Consider the following 22,995-nt stretch of genomic DNA (forward strand, 5'->3'; position numbering starts at 1 on the left):
ACCATTTCCAGAATCAAAAGAAAGCTCTGCTGGAAGCAAAGTCCATAGTACCATTCGGACTGCATCATATGCATGTATTTACGAATCACTATAAACAAATGATGATACCTGGAGTTCGAAAAGGTGAGCGTATCCGTCACAAACACATGCAAAGGCAAGTCAAAAGCCCGGAAATTTTATTGTAAACGCTAATGTTCGGGTCAACAGGATTGTACGATAAAAATAAAATCAGATTAAACAGGTAACAACTTTACAGTTTCCATTGCCAATTTCCGATTGTTTGCCAGCATTTCGAACGTTTTAAACGAAATAGATTGTTTGTCCGCTATTCATTCTAATTCATCGATTAGAGTCTGTTATTGCTCTCCGATAAAGTTTTTATACATCTCTACATATATGGTGTAATTAACCCCTCTTGAAAGAGCACGTGTCGGTGTTGCCCTCCTTAATCAAGACCAGATGGAGCTCATTTAAGAAAGACACAGAAAGGACACGAGCAATCGAAATCAATTAAGTCGTTCCGGCGTTATTGACTGAAACCAATCCGCCTTTAAGAGTAAGGATAAACATGTAGCTGTAGACATTACAAACACGAGAATGCTGTATAGTTGAGATCTGAGAGTTGGCTATCAATGATGCTGTGATTAAACCAACAACATAAAGTGACTGCGTTTTTTCATTTCTAAGATCGTTTGTTATTATAAAAATTAATATAGACTGCGATCACGTTTGTATTTTGAGGGTACTAAACAGAAATACAATGGGATGGTTTATTCGAATGTGTCCACTTAAGAAGTGTTCGGCGAATGCATTAAGACATCACGAGTTCCATAACGTGTAAATTGCAATCCAGTGACGCCATGTTTGGAAGCTCCCTGTCTATCAGATGCAGTGTGCTGTTGGCCTCTCATACAACCACGCATTATTACGTACGTCACACTTAATGCCCCGGAAATATAAGGGTCACCAAACGTGTCACAAACGGTGAATCCTTGTAAAAAAAGACATCCCCTGCAAGATTGTTGACAACCAACAACGTGGCCTTAGACTTCACCGACAGCGGGGTGGAACAGTCACGTGACGTTCGCGACCATATCGTCCCAGGTACGACGTCACAATACGTTAGTTACGTGTGGACAATTGCCCTCAACTAACACCGAAAAGTTGGCATGCGCTCACAACGTTGAGGAGATACTTTAAATACGGGCTAAGTTCTCGTCCACAGTGTTGACGATACTGTATGGAGTGCTTCAGATCTAATAGCAAAATAACGCACCCATTGAAGGAGTTGACAAATCGCCATATGGCCGCTGAAGTGCGTGTTCGATCCCTATTACAGCGTGTGTGTGCGCTCTCCAAACCCGAAGCCAATCCTGTTGATACTGCTGTTTAACGTTCAACCTCGTTGTACTTGATGTTGCTTGGTTGGCGGTCGTTCCTTCTCTCAAATTCCTTTCTCTTTCTATCGATCTATGGCGTCAAAATATCCTAAACAAAGTATTCAGACGTTATTCAGACGTTTTGTGTAATTGGGTTAATATTAACACTGGTGGTCTTCAACATTCCATTTGTTATCAGTATTGACTTCAGTCTGTGGTTAATGTATTCTGTCGACCAACTCAAGGGAACTCGCTGTGGCCGTGATCATGCGTCCATCTGTGGATGTTGTACGGTGTCTGGTCAGCGTAAAGGCTAGTACTGGTCCACAATGTTCCAGACCGCCTCCGTGGTCTTGTGGTAGAGTATCCGCCCGGAGAGCGGAAGGTCTGGGGCTCGATCCCCGACCGCGTCATACCAAAAGACGTTAAAAGATGGTTCTTGTTGTTACCCTGTTTGGCGCTCGGCATAAATGGGCTAAAACAAGGACTGGTCGGCTCGGAATCAGTATACTGTGTATACTGTGGGGTATTGATGTTAAACTGCGGCATGGTATCTCAGTGGGCTCGCACTATAAATCGGCATCAGTCCGGACTAGCACAAGCAGCCACCCACGTGCATGCACGTCACTATATAAGTGCAATAACCTTGGACGCGACGTTTAAACCCAATTTCACCTCACCTCACAATGTTCCAACACATGGGCGGTGGGTTAGCCTAGTGGTTAAAACGTTCGCTCGTCACGCCGAAACCCGGTCGTGATTCCCCACATGGTACAATGTGTGAAGCCCATTTCTGGTGTCCCCCGCCGTTATATTGCTAATATTGCTAAAGGCGGCGTAAAACCATACTCACTCCATCACCTACTCTGAAACGCTGAGAAACGTTTCACGATCCCACACAAATATGTATGTAAATGTATATACTACTTTCTCTTAAACACGGGCGGCCACGTCTTGTGGACCGCAATTCGCTTTGAAGAGTTGTGTCCCTTAGTTATGCCAGGATCCTATGATCGTGGGATCGAGGCTCTTGGTTGCGATTCTTTTGTTGTCAGCACCATGCTCGTGATCCCGGGGTTCACACACATGACCTACATCACATTGGGCGTTCCTCCCACATCAAGCTGACACTCCTGATACGGCAGGTATTGTATTGAAAGCAGCGTGAAACCTGACTCAATTATAGCTTTAATAAAATGCCGGAGAAAAGAAAGTACACAGGTGAAAATTGGATTTTGCAAAAAAATGAACAACGTCATCAAAACGTTACCAGGCTGAAAACAGTAACCGGAACACTGCAAACTTAAGATCGCTTCCCGTCTCAAACACATCACCGTCGAAAAACAATTTCTTTTTTGTTTCATTTTTAGCAACAGTCATGAATGGATGTTTTGGTTTCCTTTGCCCGTCACTTTATATATTTCCAGTGAGTGAGTGAGTATTGGTTTACGCCGCTTTTAGCAATATTCCAGCAATATCACGGCGGGGGACACCAGAAATGGGCTTCACACATTGTACCCATGTCGGGAATCGAACCCGGGTCTTCGGCGTAACGAGCGAACGCTTTAACCACTAGGCTACCCGACCGCCCTTTATATTACCAGGTATCAACTTGTTTACAAATTTCTATATAAGAACAAATCTTATAAATTGAGTTTCACACTGCTCCATGGTTTAGTTGACGATGTTTCGTTTTTAATTTAGTAGATTTTAAGCAATAATAGCAATCGCATTAGGGACCACGCATACGGTTTCATGATTATTGCCCTTATAATTGTGACGTGCATTCACGCGCGCACACGGGTGTCTCTGTGTGTGGCTGCCTGAACTAGTTCGGACTAATGCCGGTTTTATAGTGCCAGTCTACTGAGATACCATACGGCAGTTTAACGTGGATACCCCACTCAGACATAGTGTAGTGACTCCGAGCTGACCAGCTCTTGTTTTAGCTTCTTAATGCCGAGCGCCAGGAAGGGTAACAACAAGTACAACCTTTTCACGTTATTTTGTTATGACGCGGCCCCGAATCGAACCACTAAACTCCCGTCGGGCGAAGCGCTATCCACTAGACCACGGTGGCGGTGGGAAATAGGCAATGTGCAATCAGGTCGATTACGTTTTATCGAACACCGACGTGATTGATCGGTTTTTTTATATGTTCGATCGCCCAGATTATAGCAGTTTCTGCCCCGCGTGATATAGGTACATGAATAATACAAATAAGCGTAACGTTACATTTGCTCACTCACGTACTCACTCTACCCACGAAATAAACAAGGTTCTGTTTATCATACAGGAACGGGGTGGTCGGGTAGCCTAGTGATTAAGGCGTTCGCCCGTCACGCCGAAGACCTGGGTTCAATTTCCGACATGGGTACAATGTGTGAAGCCCATTTCTGTTGTCTCCGTCGTGATATTGCCGGAATATTGCTAAAGCGGCTTAAAACTATACTCACTCACTCACTCACTCACACAGGAACCTATTTCACAAAGGGTACAATACATCTATATTCTTGAAATCATTATTTGACAAGTTCAAGTGTGTATTAAAGAGACTGGTCTCCTCAGGTCACTGAAGGTATTGGCACTCCTCATCAGCAGCATGACTTGTTCTACGCGTTGATGTGAAGGATGATGCTGATGGTGAGTATTTACTCCGATCTGTTAAACAGAATGTGGACGACAGGTGTGCTTGCAGGTGTTATACTTTCTCCGAATTAGGTTTACACTATTGGTGTGTGAATAAAATTCACTGTTTTGAACGCTGTTTTTCTTTATGCTTTACAGAACATTATCATAATGTCACCGCAAAAGAAATATTATTTTTTTTATTTCAACAGAAACACAACATAAAACCACAAAGTTAAAAGTAAATAATTAAATAAACACCAAAAACTGGAAAAATTATTCTCATCAAGAAAACAAAGAAAGAAATAGTTTTCAAAGAAAGAACGAAAGTAACACAAGTTTACACTGGTCTATAAATCGTCAGTGTCGTAAGTTAAATTGATTCATCCTTTCATTTATTGAGATATAATATATGCATATACGTCTTAAAATATATTTTTCCGTGCATATCGCTTTGTTATAGATGTTATATATGTCAGCGTATACCATTGTACGTCACACTCTTTGCATCGAACTTGAACATGACCGTAAAAATGCAAACTATTTATTCGCAACAAAATCAGCACAGCCAAAGTCATTGCTACAGAAGGTCCACCTCTTATTTGAGACAAATGGTCAGTGGAACTGGTCACTCGACAGTGTGATTCAACCCAAAGCGCCGAACAAAAGAGGCTAGCACCGTCTGTCAAAGCTCCTTCACCTTTGCCCGCGTTTCGTATTAGGTCAAATTACAATGGATCGATACAAATTTATACGCCAGTCGCTTATGTGAATTCAGTGAGGAAGAAAATCGCTCAGGTTGCCAAGGACAATATGGAAATCTAGACTGTATTTAATGTGAAATTATCCTCCATTTTCTTGTAACCTCAGACCCCGAGTCGATGGCCAGATTCGGGCGCCATCTTTGAAACGGATACCACGTGACCTATAACCTCCAATCAGCAATTCACGTATTGACCCTTCAGGCCTCAATGTGAACGAACGGTATTCGTTAATATGTTTATGATTGATTTTCAAGGTAATTATTGTACTGAATGCCAATTTTTCTCGTCATTCTCTATTTCAAATATCATTTTTCCAGGATGTGATTATCAGAATATCGAAAGTGATTAAAGATTTATGAAATTAACCAGACTATGAAATTCAATATTTATTATACAAAAGCGCGGCTGCGTTCGATACACACGTCATGGTTATTCTGCAGTTAGCAGAACTTGGCTAAACGAGCACTTACATCAACAATGATGGAAGACCTGGCTAATTCAGGTTGACAAATTTTAAAGTGGAAAAGAAAGAAATGTCATGTTTAATCTTTAATCTCATCCAATACCCATTTTAGCCAAATGTGAGTCACAATGAAAACACTCCTCTCTCTGTTTCCATGCTCGTTCAAAATGAAAATCATCACAAATTCGTTAACCGTTGTGAAAATATACACTAGGGACGAGGCTAATCAATGGCTTTCCTTAGTAATACTGAAAGGGAACATGTAATTAAAATTGAAATAAACATTCCTGAAATAATATGCTCACTTTCATATTCATATAACGGATTAGGTTTCATACGCGTCTTTAATTGCTTAATGATATAGGATTATTTTAACTATTGGTATGGACCCCACACAAATGTCGCCCCCATCTTATTGAATTAACGTTAGGAAGTATTTTGCATTTATCTGATTACGATTTGTTTCTTTAATGCTCTAAGAATATAAAGCCTACAAATCAGAGAGTGATAACATTGAAACTGCCAGGGAAAATCAAGTATACACCCATGCTTGATGGTGGCTAAAATATAACAAAAAAGAAATGGTTATTCAATGGTGATTTATTTGATGAGGGTATCATTGTTGTGTTTTTCACCTTAATTTGGCAGTGTTTCAGACACTCTTCATCAGCTTAGTTATGATATGATAACGAATGTATATTTCTTTTGTTAAATCTACTTTTAAAGTATATACTTTCTTTTTTTATACATTTATGATATATATTATATTTCATGGTTTATCTCAGAACGGTCCGACGTCAAGACCGTTAAGACCAAGATTGTATTTCACATATTAATTTCGTTGATTCTGCGCTAAAACGTTTTGATCATTGTTTATCTATGTAACGAAGCGTCATTGTATGACGTCAACGACAAAGGTTTATCGAAATGGCAGAAATTCTGTGCCACAACCCTTGTTGTCCGAGTATAGAAATATAAATTTCATACTACTCAAAATAAGTTAAGGACCACCTGATTCTTTCATATTACTTAAGTCAATCTGTTTCGGCATGACAGATTAACAATAGTAATATGGCAGAATTCTCTTCTTTTGAGTAGTGAGGTCTGAAGTCCAGGGTGAAACTTCTACGTAAAAACATAATTCATTTCTATACACAATATTAAGTTCCATAAATATGATGGGCCATTGGGTAGCCCTGTGGATAAAGCATTCTTTCGTCTCGACGGAGACCCAGGTTCGATTTCAATATTGGTAAAATGCACGAAAACAATATACTTCCACGACCCATGGGGATTTAAGGGACATCTATATTGATCTGTTGTGGTGAGGGGTCTCGAGAGCCTAAATTGTCTAAGTCAGAAAAGTCAGTACAGAGTTGCTTCCCTTAGGTGTACCAGAATCCTATTATTGTGGGTTCGAGATATGCCTTAACAATGATTTTCGGTGTGTGGATCACGCCTAGTATCTGCATCTCCTCACGCTCTGAAAAAAATCGGGTTCCTTAACTTTGTTTGAGTAGTATATATTTGTTTAGTTATCTGTAACCCCGTCCCCGAGTATCTCGAAACTCTGATTATCCCAAAGTACTATTCGCTCCTTCCAACTTCGAGATAATGAGAGTTCGATGATTGAAAACTGGACCCTCTGCTGTAGGATCAATCGTTGAAAACTGGTAAACAATTTCGGTCAACCATTTGCGTTGAGAATCATACAGGACAAAAAATACAAACACATACATTTTTAACATTGGTTTATTATATTGCAAATTTTAATGTTTGACCAGACATATCATATAAATTATTTTGACAGATATGACAGTATAAATAAATAATATCTCAAATAGTTTGAGCATACAATACTCTTCATAAAATGTTTCAAAGGCTGACCAGTTCGCCTATCACAAAGTAAACAAATACTAACATGCACAGGACTAAAACAGAATCATTGCGTGGTTATATTAGCGAAAATCTAAAGCCTAAAGTAGTTTGACGGCATCGACTCTCGGAGCTCCACTTCGCTTTGACGGGCGTTGCCCGAGTAGTTTTGTTACAATGACGAAACATGACTATGTGACCTATTGCATATAAGAAGCAAAAGCGAAGAAAATGAGAATTATTTTTGTTTTTCACATTTATGAAATTTTTTTATTTGTTGTTTTATCAAAGATGGAGAAAATATGTCTACCCCAGTTTTATTGTATTACACACTTAGAATTGTACATTACGAAATTGATCTGGTGTATTTAATGTTTTATCGGTTATTAAGAATGATTATGTTAAAGAAAGACTAAAATATGAAAAGTGAAATCTAAGTTGAAGTCTACACCAGAACATGCCAATGATACAGAAACACCTTGACAGATAAAATCGTTCATTTATCATTCCTAGTATTATCACATCATTAAATGCTAAGAATTGCACAAGAAATATAACTCGTTTAACTTTGTCATTTGCCGATATGAGAGCCCAATCATGTGATCATACGGTTTCACACTATGGTTTCACACGACGGTTTCACACTATTTGAGTTTAAAAAACCCTAGACATGAAACGAAATATTGAAATCAGTAAACAATCTTTGTTCTTAGTCGACATTAACGCAAATAAAACAGAATAAATAACAACTTTAAACGAAATCAGTTTTGTTTTCTATTTCAGATTGATCCCTAAATGTGAAATGCATTGATGTAGATTTCACGACTCCATATTATAGATCTATTACAAAATCTCATAACCCCAGGTGCAAATTTCACAAGAAAAAGCTCAGGGCTGGCTCCTCGTTGTCTCCAGTAGCACCTGCACGCTATGGAAATAGCCAATAAAATTCGCGGATGCTTTCGGCCTCTTTTGTTTTTGTGAAATCAAGATCGAAGATGTCTGTTAATTCACGCCGAGATCCGACAGCTATTTAATGACTTTTGGCCACTGTGCTCGGAGCAGGTTTGCTATAAACTCGGCAATGTACACTCAAACATGCAAATAAGAACCGTTTCCGGTTTTTAAAAGATATTATGATAACATAAAAAATTCAATTAACATTTTTTTTCGAAGCAATGAGGAACATGATAGCCTTTACCCATTAGATGGTATTTTGATAGCAATCATTTTCTGTCAGGTCTTATATACCGCCCTGAGGATATTGTTCGAGCACTAAATTCTTAAATCACACTTTCTATTGCGTGGTTTAATTATGTAAGGAATTGAAACACTAAGAAAGAAACTGTGATGTTAGAAGCTGGACCCTGAACCTCTCTCGTGTATTAATTTCAAAACAGTCCTCTAACGTCTTGCCAAATAAATATTTACCTATCAAAAAGACTTTAGCGATGACGATATACATTGATGACTGCGATAGGTATGTTTTCAAGTAGCTCTCATATACATCTGTTACTTTCAGTATAACCTACAAAACAATCGTCGTCGTTTGTCATCGACATACTGTGTTAGAACAATTGCATTTATTCGTTATATATGTAAGAGAAAAAAGTTTGAGAGGATATGATTGCATTATTTAAGACTGTTTTGAAATCAACATGTACCTAAGTGATATATACACGATGATGAAGACATTGAACAGTGCACTATACACGAACCTACAGCACCATAATCGAAATAGACATGATCACCATTGAAATAAACACATGCAGCTTTATACACAGGCGTGGAATGTAATATGCAGTGGACATTATAACAAGAATTACATCTGTACAAAAATCAAGAAATTCATTCAGTCTTTCGGGAATACTGCCATGCACAACCAGACACTATATTGTTGGCCGCTATTCTATCACGCTTAGGGCTTCCAGGCGGACATACGACACCTCATGCTTCGCTCGCAACTTCAATGTACTCTGATTCAAACATTCAACCATTTCTGTGTTCTAAGTTAAAAGTGAGGCAACGACTATACACCATTGATCTATTACAGCTCGTATTTTGAAAAAATAGTATATATTTTTGCAGAACTTAAGCAGACTAATCAAGAGATGCGGCTGCAGAGTAGGTAACATATAAGGATGATTTGGGTCGTGGTAACGCTGCTCCATGTAAACAAGAATATATAAACCATGTTTTAAGGACATTAAAACCTTTTTTGTTTGTTTTAGCTCATTTATGTGATGCTATTAAGTAATAACACATTTGAATATGATTAATTTCGATATCTTTCGTGCCGCTTTACAAATTTCGATTAATAAAATAAACACAAAAAATACGGCAATACAGAAAAAAATATTAAAGATTTGCCCAGGGTTACAAATATTTTAAAAAATGTCTAAAAAGTAAACTGTACCCAAAACATCGTTTGACTACATAAGTACAATTGACAAAAACACTCAGTTTCTATTTTGAGAAGAGGGGTACTGGCTGTATTAATATGATGTAACGCGCGCAACATTGTTTAAGAGAAGTTTGAGTCTTATAGTTGTGCATGGCAACATAAGGTCACACTAACTCATTCAAAATCAACAATTAATCAACCAATGGTCTACACACGTCTCTGAAAGAAATACAGCTAATTGTCATGAAGTTGTTCTCTTTATAAACAGTTGCAAAAATCATCGGTGGGAATATTGTTTATGTCACGTGACAGGTGTGTGTGGTCTATGGTCACTCTGGTTGAATGACCGTCATGACGTCGAACCTAATCTTTACGATCGTTTCAAAATACGTAAGGCAATTCGTTCACTCACATACACCACATTTGACGTTAAGTGATTTTGAAAAGGACTAATAAGTTGCCAAATAATAACATTGATTCTCGTTGGATGTTTTTTTAAACCTTGAGAAAAGGCATTTGTGAAATTCAAGGGGTCAGTTTAATGACTTTCACGCACGAGTGTTGTCATGTTTTGCCCCCGAACGACAATTAACGACAAAGGTATCTTTTCCTGAACGTTATTTCATGACAAACAACATTCATTTGTTATTGACTGGTCATGGTGACGTCCATTACATGTTTAGTATTGTCCATATATGGGCATATTTCTGGCAAGGAAGCTGCACGTTCTAGTGAAAAGAATTCAAGCGAAAGAAAAAGTCCTTTGAAAATAATGTTGTAGACTTCAAAGATGGTGTCGACACAGTTGAAGAGTTGTGCCCCTTGACACCACACCCGGTTACCTCGACGCCATATTGTGTCCATGTCGTCACTTCCGGTTTCACTGACGTATTTCAGTATTTGCATTTTTCCACTCGTCGCTGGCATTCCATTTCGACACAAACGAAATGAAATTAAAAGATGATAGATATAACAGCTAGACACAAAATATTTAACGTGCGTCGTGGCACAAACTTAACGTGGGAACTGATAAGCCTTCTAGTCCAAGTTGGCATGAATTCTCATTGCCTTTTTCGAATTGTATCTCTCGCATTCGTTTCTTTTGCTTCATTCGCCGGTTTTGAAACCAGATTTTCACTTGTGTTTCATTGAGCCCTAACGCTGCCGCTATCTCAATTCTTCTTGCGCGTGTGAGGTATTTATTAAAATGAAATTCTTTCTCCAGCTCCGTTAACTGTTTATTTGTAAAATTGGTACGGCCCGATGCTCCTCCTTGCTGTTGCTGCTGCTGTGATGGTGCTGTGTATCCATACTCGCCAGGTTTCCCAGCTGAAAAAAGAAAAGAACGAGAAAAAAATCAATTCTTTTGATGAATGATACGTCATTCTGTCTGACTGAGAGATACATCATTGGTGACGGGGAAAAGCGATCTGAAAGCGACAACACTCCATGCAAACTGTGACACTTCTATGATGAGTTATTAATTGAATAATGGCACACTAAATGAGCGCTAATTTCCTAATTACTCATTCATCAATTTGGACTTCCTAGAGAGGAGAGCCTAGGCGATATTTATATCACTTTAACGCCTGGTCTTGTGAAAACGACACCACGTCTACGGCCTGGGTGCTGTGATATATTTCAAAATGTACATCTTATTGTCATTATCGCCCTGTAAATTTCCGCCTCGTCACAGACAGCGGTGGTGGATCTAAAGGAAACAGGTTGTTAATTACGAAATTGAAATGAGAGAATTTGCAATAGACAAGATTCCTTCACGGCTGTCAATTACGTCTTAGTGCTCTGTTAATGAAGGCACACATAACAGGCTGAGAAACTGTTACAAATGTGACATCTCTTTGTTATACCGTAATGGATGAGTTCGCAAGTCAGTTTCAATGATGCCTTGTCAATATCTGTCACGCGTAGAGTTCCCTTACTAAGCTCTGACGCATGCGCCGTTGTCGATGTCAGATATACACATGTTCATTTCAAAGTCTACCGAACATAATATGTTCACACCCTTTTCTTTCCGAGATTACAATTATCTTTGGTCAAATATACAAATAATTCCAAAATAAAATGAGTCGTTAAGACATAAATTAATATATGAAAACTAACGAATTAAAACATCTCTCAATGAAACAAGCGTTGTCATCACACGCCATGTAATATATATTAAAAAGGTTTCTGATTGCAAAACACAAAAAGTTATTGAAATGTGTTTGATCACATTGAAATGAGACTAAAATGAATTTGAATCTATTTTCCAAGCGTTAGACCAACATGACCATTGGCGCATTACAAGCGCTATTTGTAATGAAATGAAATAAATAGCTATATTAAGATATATTAGTGTATATGACATGCAAAAGGCCTAACCTAACCACGGAGTCTCACTTCAGGGTAGTTAACATAGCAATGAAAATCGTGGAACGGAATCTAGGCTTGGACACACATTTAGCCCTCTCTAGTGTTATACCAGGGTATCGGCGTGACTGTAAATATTGTTCCTATTCCTTGATTCTTTGAACTGAAGTGTTTGACAACACCAAACCATTACATGGATCATTTTGTATGAAATAAATTGAACTAAAGTGTGAACTAAGAGTTAATACGGCCTGCAAACACAGCTGTATCTTCATCGTCAACAGCGGCTCCTAATAAAACGTTCTTGCGTAATACATTAACGGTTTTGACTAACAGTTAGTATTCAATAAACTTGTACACTTGTACGCATTCACAGAATGTACACATTAGTATCAATAGTCAAATACCGTTTTGACATCAACATAAGAATGTTTTGTAGATTCAGACTTTGAGATTTTTTAACTTCTCAATTACAGAATCTATCATATATATTTTGTTTTAAAATCATAAGGTAATACTCGCATACAATATAGAATCAGATGTCAGTTTTATTTGTTTTAAAATTATAGTAATTTATGTAGGCGAGGAACTTGAGTAATTTTCTTTACACTCAAAGATTTATCCTGCGAAGGCGCTTATTTGTCATTCTTAACGTCTCGATCAGACAATTTTATTTCAATGACGCAGCCCTGTTTGTAAACATTATGCTTCTTGTGGCTATTACGATGTCATGATAAAACGCCCGTTTTGCATTTTTATACAATTTGATTGAAACGCGTGCCAAATTGTACACGTTAATTTGAGAGTAAATCTGATAGTAAAATCTGTTTAAGGCTGCATGCGTAATCTAATACAGTGTCTATTGTGGTTTAACAGAAATAATGGATGGTTTGTATAACAATATTCAAAACTCAATGTGATACGAATTCAAAGAAAAAAAATAAATGGAAAATTCAGGAAAGATGACTCGAACGACGCGTGTTTTATATAACGCCCAATATGCACATTTATGGAATCATATTTAGTTAAGATTCGATATCGCGAAAATTATAATATTATACAAACATTGTCATTGATTCCTATATCAAAGACAATATTGAAAACCATAATCATAAAATATAAAGGAATGTGATATAGTATCTAAAATAGCAATATCATATGTAATGTCCCAGAATTACACAGCTTCTGTCCATGCAAAGTTAAACTAAAGTGCAGCGATGTCATTCAAAATGAAATTAATCGCCTACGTAGATTAATGTTACACGAGCTTTCAAAGTAAACAGGATAGCTAACTATTAATTAAATAGCAACGCAGGCTCAGCATGATGGATTGACCAGCTTAATAAACAAACCCAAGTGCCAAAGAAATTTAAGCCACAAAAGTACGGTATTTCGCTAACAATAGCCTAATATTCGTACATATTAACGCTATTTGAGTTTCACTAAAGGCGATAGCAATACGAATATTAGACACTGAAATATTTCTTGTCAATTGTCTTTTCGGTGGAATGAACATAAGTGCAATATTAAGATATATTATAAACATATTCTAACTCAACAAAGATATTCTTTTAAATATTAATTAATGAATTGTTTACATATGAAACAAATTGTAAATCAGTGATGATTGGAAATTTATGAAGGTTACTTATTAATGCGTTTTCTAATTGAAAATATAGCAAGTCTATTGTCCATATAAATTCATAAGCGATTGTTTTAATAGGTTTTGGTTAATAAAATTACCAAAAGTATCATATATTCCATAGTGCATAATCTTTTAGTTAATATCCAAATCACAATGTATTAAATACGTATATTTTCTCTGAAATCTCATCACGACTATCATGCAACTTTCACAAATAGAATTCGATGCATATTCAGTCGTTTGAATTAAATAATCTTCTTTCCATGAGATCAAATGGTTTTGTAACAGTATAATCCTGCAGATTTTCATTTCGAAAAATGAAACATTTATTTCGTCTTTTTAATGCAGTTTTCCTGTCTTCATTCGGGTGACATTAGAATTCTAACGAGTGCAAATGAACATTTTGTACACCGAGTTAAGCTGTCAGGCTACGAAAGGGAAGGGCTATCATTTAATTGATCAATTCACTTTAAACCAGTATCATTCATCATGTGCGCGAGTTAAATCGCGAGCTGTAGATGTTAATTCACCACAAGCACGGTAAACACATGCAGTTAGTGAACGTGGAACATTTGTCTTCCGACGCCGATTGCAACTGTTCCAAGACCAACCGTTGTTGCTATCAAAACATATCAATTACACGATCGGCGTAAAAGCGATGGCCGATCTATAATTGTATCTTTGCAATGGACAATTAGGTTTTGGCGGGGACTATGCCAAAAGCCATTGAGACCCATGCAGCGTAATAGAAATGTACAAGGTTTGATTTCAATCGCGCGCGAACAGGTGCCGCTCGTGCTGAAACTGACATGACTCTGTCATGCACGTGCAGAATGACCAAGTCGGATAGAATTGCATTTACCTCCACGAGAATAATGAAATGAAATGACAAGGCGACAAAAAACCTTAAAGGCTAATGAAGCGAGCAATTTTGCTCTTCTGCCTTCCAGGGTACGATATTCTCGTCAGAATGTAATTAGAAAATAGGATTAATCTACTGACAGTGTTATCAGCTGAAAACAGACTCGTGCTTTTCACATGTCATCAACTCAATGCTATTGAGTCAAAGTGAATTTTTAAACTCCGTTACGTTTTGGTCAGGCCAGACGTAAAATTAACCACACGCGCTTCAAGAGGTACTAGCATTGCCATGGAATATCTCAATCATTCAACCAGCTTAATCCACGACACGAATATAAACCCATCTGAATATTATATTGATATGAATATAATTTCACTTTCAAATTAATCAAAATTTAAATTCACGTAATCGATCGTATTCAAATATGATTGAAGATAAATATTCAAGAGCAATGTAACATCCGAACATCTGGTGACAAGTTTCAATCTCAAGATTTAACAGTTTTGTTCATTTCTATTGTGTACCTATATTCCCAAATAGGCTTAACAAACCAAGACATCACGTAAACAAAAGTATGCAGAATATTTGAATCACTTTTAAAACTGTCTTCAAATTTATCAAAAAAATCGAAAAAATTTATTTGATGTTTTGCATGTGTCAAAGAACCTAAGTATTGGCGTATACGTCAAAGGTCAATAGAAACATCAAGATATGTACGAGTACGTTCAAAGTATATCATCTATCATCGATCCACTGATCAATCAATAATGATCATAAGCTTAATTAGTGAGGTTGCATGAAATTATTTTTTGATGTATTGGTGCAATCAAACCAAATATTTGGCCGCAAATTGATTCATCATGGTTGATAGATATATTGGTCAGTTACATTTGGCATATGGAATGTAAATGTTAAATTGTTGACATAACTAGCATATCATCAATTGCACGTTACGAATTCTTGGCATATCTACCTCATACCGATTTCATTAGTGTGGGAAGAGATTATACTTTTCGATTCATCCCTGTCAAAATTCACCAATATCATAAAAAAATGTTTAAGGCGATTGACATTTTTTAATGTTCTGACTGATATGTCATATCTCTCCACTAAATAGTTACAATCGAAGTGAATACTGATATTAATGCATATCCACACATGTTAATAAACCACTTTGCTATCTGAACATGCTTACTTTGAAAACTAATATTATTTGTTAGCAAACAAAGACGGTTTGATATACAGTGTGATTCATGTTAAATAAGAGTTACTTAAACAAACAATATGATGACGAAATATTTATACATTATCCTTTGAATGCTGTAAACGCTTATTATCATACATCGAGGTTAGTTCATGCATATAGTGCCGACACATCAGTTGCATTTTAGAATGATAATTTTACGTATAACTTACATTTGATATAATCAGTTAGTTCTTCGAACCTATTGATAATCTGAACTCCAATATTAGTGCAACGTATTCCTTCTAAAAAGGTTATGAATTTATAAAAAAGAAGTGATTTATATGTGTTCGAATTTCTGATTGAGGGTATTAGTTTCATATTATAGCCTCGAGGCAGATATAGGTTCCAAACAGTAGTTTTCATAATGGCTTGTGTATTTTAATATATCATCAAACGACGTAAAGCGAAGATGCATGCGCGTTGCCTGAAGCTGACAATATATGAATTATTTCACTGTTTTGAACCATGACACTATGTACCATGTCATTTTTATAGCCAAACATATACTGTGAAACCCAACATATATTTTGATATAAACTGTCGCGCAAAAGAAATAACGACCATACATTTATCAAAACGTTATGTGTCTGAAAACAGTCGCCGAAACATTTCAAACTTTAGTTAACAATGATAGTCGTATCAAGTACATCACACTCAAATAACATATCTTCATCTTTGATACCATTAAACATGGGTGTAAACTTTCTTTTGAGTCATCTGCAATTAGTAAAGTCGTTTTATTAACTTGTTGACATATGTTATTATGTTTCTTGTGTCTTAAACATTTAATTTTGTTTGAATGAACATAAAGACATGTTTGGACGAAAAAAGATGTCTATATAGCTGTTGGGGTCTAGAATCCGAATGCTAAGGTAATTTTGATAAGTGAAAAGTCTTTGTTAGAAAATAAGGTGCAGATTGACACTTGACTTGCCTTTGCGTGTGTTTGTGACGGATACCACCGAAGGGGCTCATATGCTCACCTTTTCGTGAACACCTGGTGTCATCACTATTTGATAGTGATTCAACACCACATGCTTGTGATGAAGTCAGAATGGACTCAAAGGGTATCTTTTGATAATGGTAAGGGGTTTCACGTTTTTAATTATATTTTCTGTTATTTTCAGCAATTAAGTATAATTTTTGTTCAATAAAAATTAATTGAGGTGATCATGACTAACCATATCCATGCTAAATAACAAACACAACTCAAACAAAGTGCGCGATAGATAAACACATTCTCCAAGGGGCTTTTAACTGGAAAGATTTAAACACATTACATACACTCGCTTCGTTTGCAGTTCATACGCGATATACACTCAGCGTATATTTCACAAAGACAGGCCAAACGATGGCCTCTTTCTATAAAACAATATGATTTACAGCAGTTAATCCTCATGTCATAAGGTAAATCTTTTCCCATCACATTTGACAGTAGTCGTCATGAATGTAACATGTTGAGTCATTTTGCTCAGGTCATGTGACGATCGATGTCGTAAAGTATGTTCGATTAACGACATGGGCGTCGTACGACTCACTTCCGGTCCTTCGGTTCCGGAGGGTGTGATGTGCGGTACTTGTTGACACTACAGCGTCTTACGGTTTTATGTAGCATTTATTATACTCGCCACAGGCTTCTAAATCTGCGATAATGCGAATTTGGAAATTATTTATGACCTTGCATTGAAAAGAAGAAGATTTAGGGATTATTTGATCTCTTCGAGCAAGAAGAGAAGATCAAAGACACGACCTGACTATAGTTCGTCACGAATTCCTATGTTTTATCGCTTTACTCATGTTCGACATTTTACGACGCGTCTGCTGAAGGTATTAGTCATCGGTGTGGTCTGATGACTTGATATATTTCACCGTAATATACCCTCCCTTGCAGTGCGGAATGATGTTAAAAATATACCATTTAACTACCACATGTATTTACGTGTTTTAAATACGGTCTCAATTTAAACTGATAATTAAGCCTTTCCTTTTTAACGTTTCTTTACTGTTTCACTGCAACATAAGTTAATTTTTGTTTTTACTCGTTTAAATGAATAATTTTTGAGAGATAAAAAAGTCATAACATATTTATATCATTTCTTTGATGTTTGTAAAAGATACGATTGCTAATATCAAAAGCTGTCTTTCCCAAATTAAATTTCCATGCATGTTCAAAAAATTAAAACCTCATACAAATACCGACATGAAATCGATTATGCTCATTAAGTACGTTTTCATATACGTGCTTAAGTAAAATGCAAATGTGTTCGTGTTCTTTATGTTATATATAAATTGACACCAAGCAACGTGAAATTGACCATCCTTCCACCAGCAATGATGGCGGTCGGGATCAAAGACTTTGTGAAACTGACACCTGCGCTATACTAGCAACACATGATCAATATATATTAGACACGTAGAGTAAATCTCCAGGGCAACATAAGATCCCCCATTTAAAAGATTACATGCAAATGAAGCAGCGGAGAAAAATGTTCCCTCCCCAGACGCCTGTCATCTCTCAATGTTATTAGTCAATTGATGAGGTTCTTCGTATTTTGGACCATGTGTCCAGATCTGCGTGCAAGGCGCACACATATGTTGGGCACATATGACGTCGTGGGACATAGTGACGTCTTTACTTGCCGGTTAAACAAATGAAATTGGTTAATTAATAAGCGCGTATTGTTTTACGCCGCTTATAGCAATATTCGATCAAAATCCCGGCGGGGGCAGTAGGTCAAGAGAGTATTATTATTGTTGTTGTTATTATTGTTATTATATACAGATTAAAATAAGAAATGAAACAAATTGGGTTTTGGTGGTTATTATATCATCATCATCATCATCATGTTTGTCGTCATCATCATCATCATCATCTTTGTTACTAGTTTCACCATTTAAACATATTTTTATCATAGTCATTATGATTACGGTTACCATTGTTATCATGAACACTATCATTTCATGTCATTGCATAAATATTTACACAATTGATTCCGTTATCAGAATTGTTTGCCAATATTACCATTATGTGAATGCAAATCTTGATTTGAAAATCACAATTACCATTAACATCATTTTCAGTTACTATTATTACTGATGATGTTCATTATTGGTGTAAGAATACATACTATGTTCTGAATAGATATTACGCTATAAGGTCGCACTTGGGAAGAGTTCAAATACTTCTGTACTTAGAACACCTACAATGTCATCATCATCATCATCATCAGCATCAGCATCATCAGCATCATCAGCATCATCATCTCTTGTCCTACTGACGAAATACATCTGTAATTTCTTTCTCACGATCATCTGAGTGAACCAAGCCGACGTGTGCATCGATTACAGGGAAACAGCGCATGCGTACTCAATACAATGAACGCCATCTGACGTCAAAATTGAACAACTCGTAAATGAATATCGTTAGTAACTGACTCGGGCCATCACGGCACCCGCCTCAACGCGGAACAAGAAAAGAGGGACGCGTCCCTGTCAGCAGGTTATTTGAAATCGCAATACCCCACCCATAGTCAACGTGGCAATATGGAAGCCAGCGTCAGTAGACGGCGTTACAATATGGTGTACGTAACCCTCGCGCTTTCCCCCCTCTCAGTCACCCGCACGTGGCCCCATATTAAGCACATGTTATCGCTCGCAGTGTGAAAAACAAACGCTATAAATGTTGAGAATGATCGATGTACGGTCCCCATGCATTCGCTAACTCACCATTGTGTATGTGACGGGATTTGACGAGGTAAGAAAGCCTATTGTGCGTGGTGTTTTCACGGCGTTTTATATATCCCCCGATGGGGGGAGGGTGGGGGGAGGAATCCACTCAACTTGCAATTGCCACTCACTGATTGCCTGTCAGCGGCCTGGCACATTGTTTAATTACACTGTGTTAGGTAATGAATATCATTATGCAACAATTTCACACGTTTCGCTGCTTGACAGGGTAAACCGAATGTCCCTTTTACCCTCAATGATATTAACATGGCTATGAGTGCGTATGGGGTTGTAAGCGTCAGTACCCGTGACTGTGTTTAGTGTTATTTACACGCATACATTTCATCTTGAAATCTACACATGCACATATTCAACACAGTCTCTCCTACTTAAAAATAATACGCTCTAATAATTCATGAACATGACCAAAAATCAGAATACATCATCAACTGACAAAAAAGAAATGATCGTATTTCCGAAAACAGTAATATCGACAGCCAAAGCGCTCGATTTCAAATTAGTCAACTCCCAAAACGCTTTGTTTATTTTTTAACCAATTTAATGCAGCCTGAAGCCATATTCCAGCCTCAGACACGATGTAATATATATAGTTTTAAATACAGTTGTGGTCAAGATCCACCATGAGAGGGACACTCGAGGCTGCATCATTTAAACATCTCGCTATTTCTTTGTCTGCCGAGAAAACAAGCAAGACTCCGTTTTATTTTCTCACTGACACTTCAATAATTATTTCCAGTGTTCACGGATGATGAATGTGCTTCAGTTACAGACTTGGCTTGTGCTAATCTGTTATACTGGGTTTGTGTGTGACCAGCGCGCACGTGTGGGGAGGATGATAAATGATGGAGTATCGCACTTAACGGGTAGCCGTCAGCTCATTCAGGAAAGCTCGGGCGTGCTCGCTACGCTCGGATGAGAGTCGTGGAAAGTGGAGCTATCATTGCAGCAAAATAAGGGACTGGATTTGGTTGATTTCCATGGAGAATAAACATCAATATTTTGAGAAAAGATAGCAGGAAATGTTATAAAAACTGGAGCTTCCTCTTCGTTTGTACGGAAGTTCGTTTTATAAGAGGTGTAAAAGAACGTTTGTAGCAATTACCATTAAAATCTTGGGGGACTTCGGAGACATATGCTCGCTGGTCATTGTGAAAATGAAATATTATGTATATTGGAAGTTAGTCGCTTATTTGTATCAATGTCGACTGTTAAACAGCAAGACACTAAAGCCAATATTCAATTTTAACAATATCTATTAAAACCTGACTGGAACTGAATAGAAATACGATACATGAGTGGGGTATTGAGCTTGACGTCGGTTTGAAACATACACGAACATCACTTTGGAACCTAATTCCTTATACATGTGTTTGAGAAGATGGTAATGAAAAGAGTACGTTCTGTTTAAGCAAGTCTGTACGTTTTGCTGAGACAGTTTCGGGCTTTCCTCCCACATCAAACAGGTATATCGTGATGTATATGAACGCTATTCAAAGTACCATTAACCAAACTCACTCACTCTAAATGTCAGTGACAGAAGAATATCTGCACTGCCGGGCCAAAAAAGTATACCCTTGAAAATGGGATTTGACCAAAAATTATAAACGTTATCAAAACATTACTTGGCTGAAAACAGCGTAAACTTAAGGGCCAAAACATAACCACGACTACAGTATCAAATACATCTCCATTATTTCTTGTTTGTTTCATTTCTTAACCATTATCAAACAAGAATGTACACCTTACCTTTGTCTGACGTTTTGTGTACAGACAATTCGTGACAAACGAGCTAACAATGCGTCTTGACGTGGACAGCTCTGGGAGGAAATGCTTACCTTTCTGAGACAAGAAAATAAAAACGACAAAACCCTTTCCATATTCATAAGAAATCTCTGCCCAAAATAGAGTCGATTGTACGATTCCGACTATATCATGAGCATGTGTTTATGAATCACTTATAGTGGTGACTCCCGGTATAAACAGTTATACCATCGCATTCAAGCATATATCGCATGATATGTACATCTCCATGTAACTTAACACTGTCCATCACACGGTTTGAGCGGAATTCTAATAACCCATGAGCTTGGTAATATATGCATTGGATGTACATTACCCCCATGGACACACCTCACGTAATAACTCCTTTCACAAAGGACTGTGTGAGTGAATATGGTTTTACGCCGCTTTTAGCAATATTCCACCAATATCACGGCGGGGGACACCAGAAATGGGCTTCACACATTGTACCCATGTCGGAAATCGAACCCGGGTCTTCGGCGCGACGAGCACACGCTTAAACCACTAGGCTACCCGACCGCCCCTGCAAAGGACGGTGTATTACGATTATGAAAGGGTGTGAAAGTTGATCTTTGCCACTTAAGTACTAGTATTTACCAAATAGTTTTGAATATGGAAGCGAGATAACGATGAATTAATATTAACTGACCACAATGCCCAATATTCTTTATATGACCAAACAGGCCAATACCCTTTACCTGTAAATAAACGTAACGAAAGAATAAATGTCAGACTGTCAAACGTAGTCATTTCTGAATATATATGACATGACCTAATTTCACAGAAAAGTGAAAAAGCCTCACAGAATCGTTTGCTCCCAAATCTGATAAATTTGTACGATCATTCACAGATCTGTCTAAATATCAAATTGTCAAATATGTGATGTTTGATTACTTCCCCTTAGTTCACACCAAATACCACGTACAGTAATTCCGTAATATAAAATTAAAATAATCATTAAATAATATCATCAAGGTGTTTTCCACAAGAACATATTCTCATAAACGCCATGCGTTTTATACAAGCCAATCACTACAGAGTGCCATCCTATGTTATCGATGCTATAACAGACAGATATTGAACGCAAGGGCACATATTTCAAACTTGCACAACTTCTTGAGATCGTCATGATCTATTCTTCTCCCATAACACAGGCTAAAGCACCTGTCATCGGTCGGTGTTGCGCAGTTTTAACAAGTAAATACTCTTCGTGAAACCACGAGTATATTATTCTACTATCTATATCAATAATCATCTATCTCACCTGACGGTTTTGTGGGTAATTGTAACGAAATCTGTTTGCAAAGTGTATCCAAAATGTCAGCGGTGATGGATCTATATAACAATAGTAGCGAAGCGTTCGCCACGGCATGAGGACGGATTACCAAAAGGGTTCCATTCAGTTCTGTAGCAGAGCACAAACATATTAAATAGCTGCCTGACAGGAGGGTTAATCACCATACTGCCTTCATGTCTATAACAACCACTTCGATTCCCATTTTCCTACGGTCCTAGCAACACCGCTTATGGCGTTCGATAGTCGATCAGCTTATCCGCCCAGTTACAGAAAGGCAAGCCGTCTCTGAGAGATGTATGATTTCGCATTGCTTTCGTTATTTGTCATAACACAAATGGATGCGTGTAGTTATACACATGATATGGATCATGGGGGCAGATTTTTCTTCGTTTTTATTATTTCCTTCAAGAAATGGATCGGTTCTTGTGTGGACGATTGTACAGTGTTTTGTAGTCTGTGCAGCTGAGCTTGCGAGGCCTATAGGAATTTACGTCATTTTAACAAATGTGAATCTG

At 37.4% G+C, this 22,995-nt stretch overlaps 1 protein-coding gene across 1 annotated transcript in view; it reads right to left on the bottom strand.

Annotated features, from left to right (window-relative positions):
* Positions 1–6,972: 6,972 nt before the first annotated feature.
* The window catches only part of LOC124152101 (homeobox protein Hox-B1-like), a 37,369-nt gene continuing 21,346 nt past the window's right edge, over positions 6,973–22,995 (bottom strand). The window contains exon 2 of the mRNA XM_046524857.2: positions 6,973–10,842. Within this exon, the coding sequence (XP_046380813.1) occupies positions 10,505–10,842 (338 nt within the window). The 3' untranslated portion in view covers positions 6,973–10,504. The remainder of the gene's footprint in view (positions 10,843–22,995) is intronic.

This window comes from Haliotis rufescens, unplaced genomic scaffold (assembly GCF_023055435.1).
Source record: "Haliotis rufescens isolate VD_foot unplaced genomic scaffold, xgHalRufe1.0.p SCAF_4, whole genome shotgun sequence".
In the NCBI taxonomy this organism is placed as follows: Eukaryota; Metazoa; Mollusca; class Gastropoda; order Lepetellida; family Haliotidae; genus Haliotis; species Haliotis rufescens.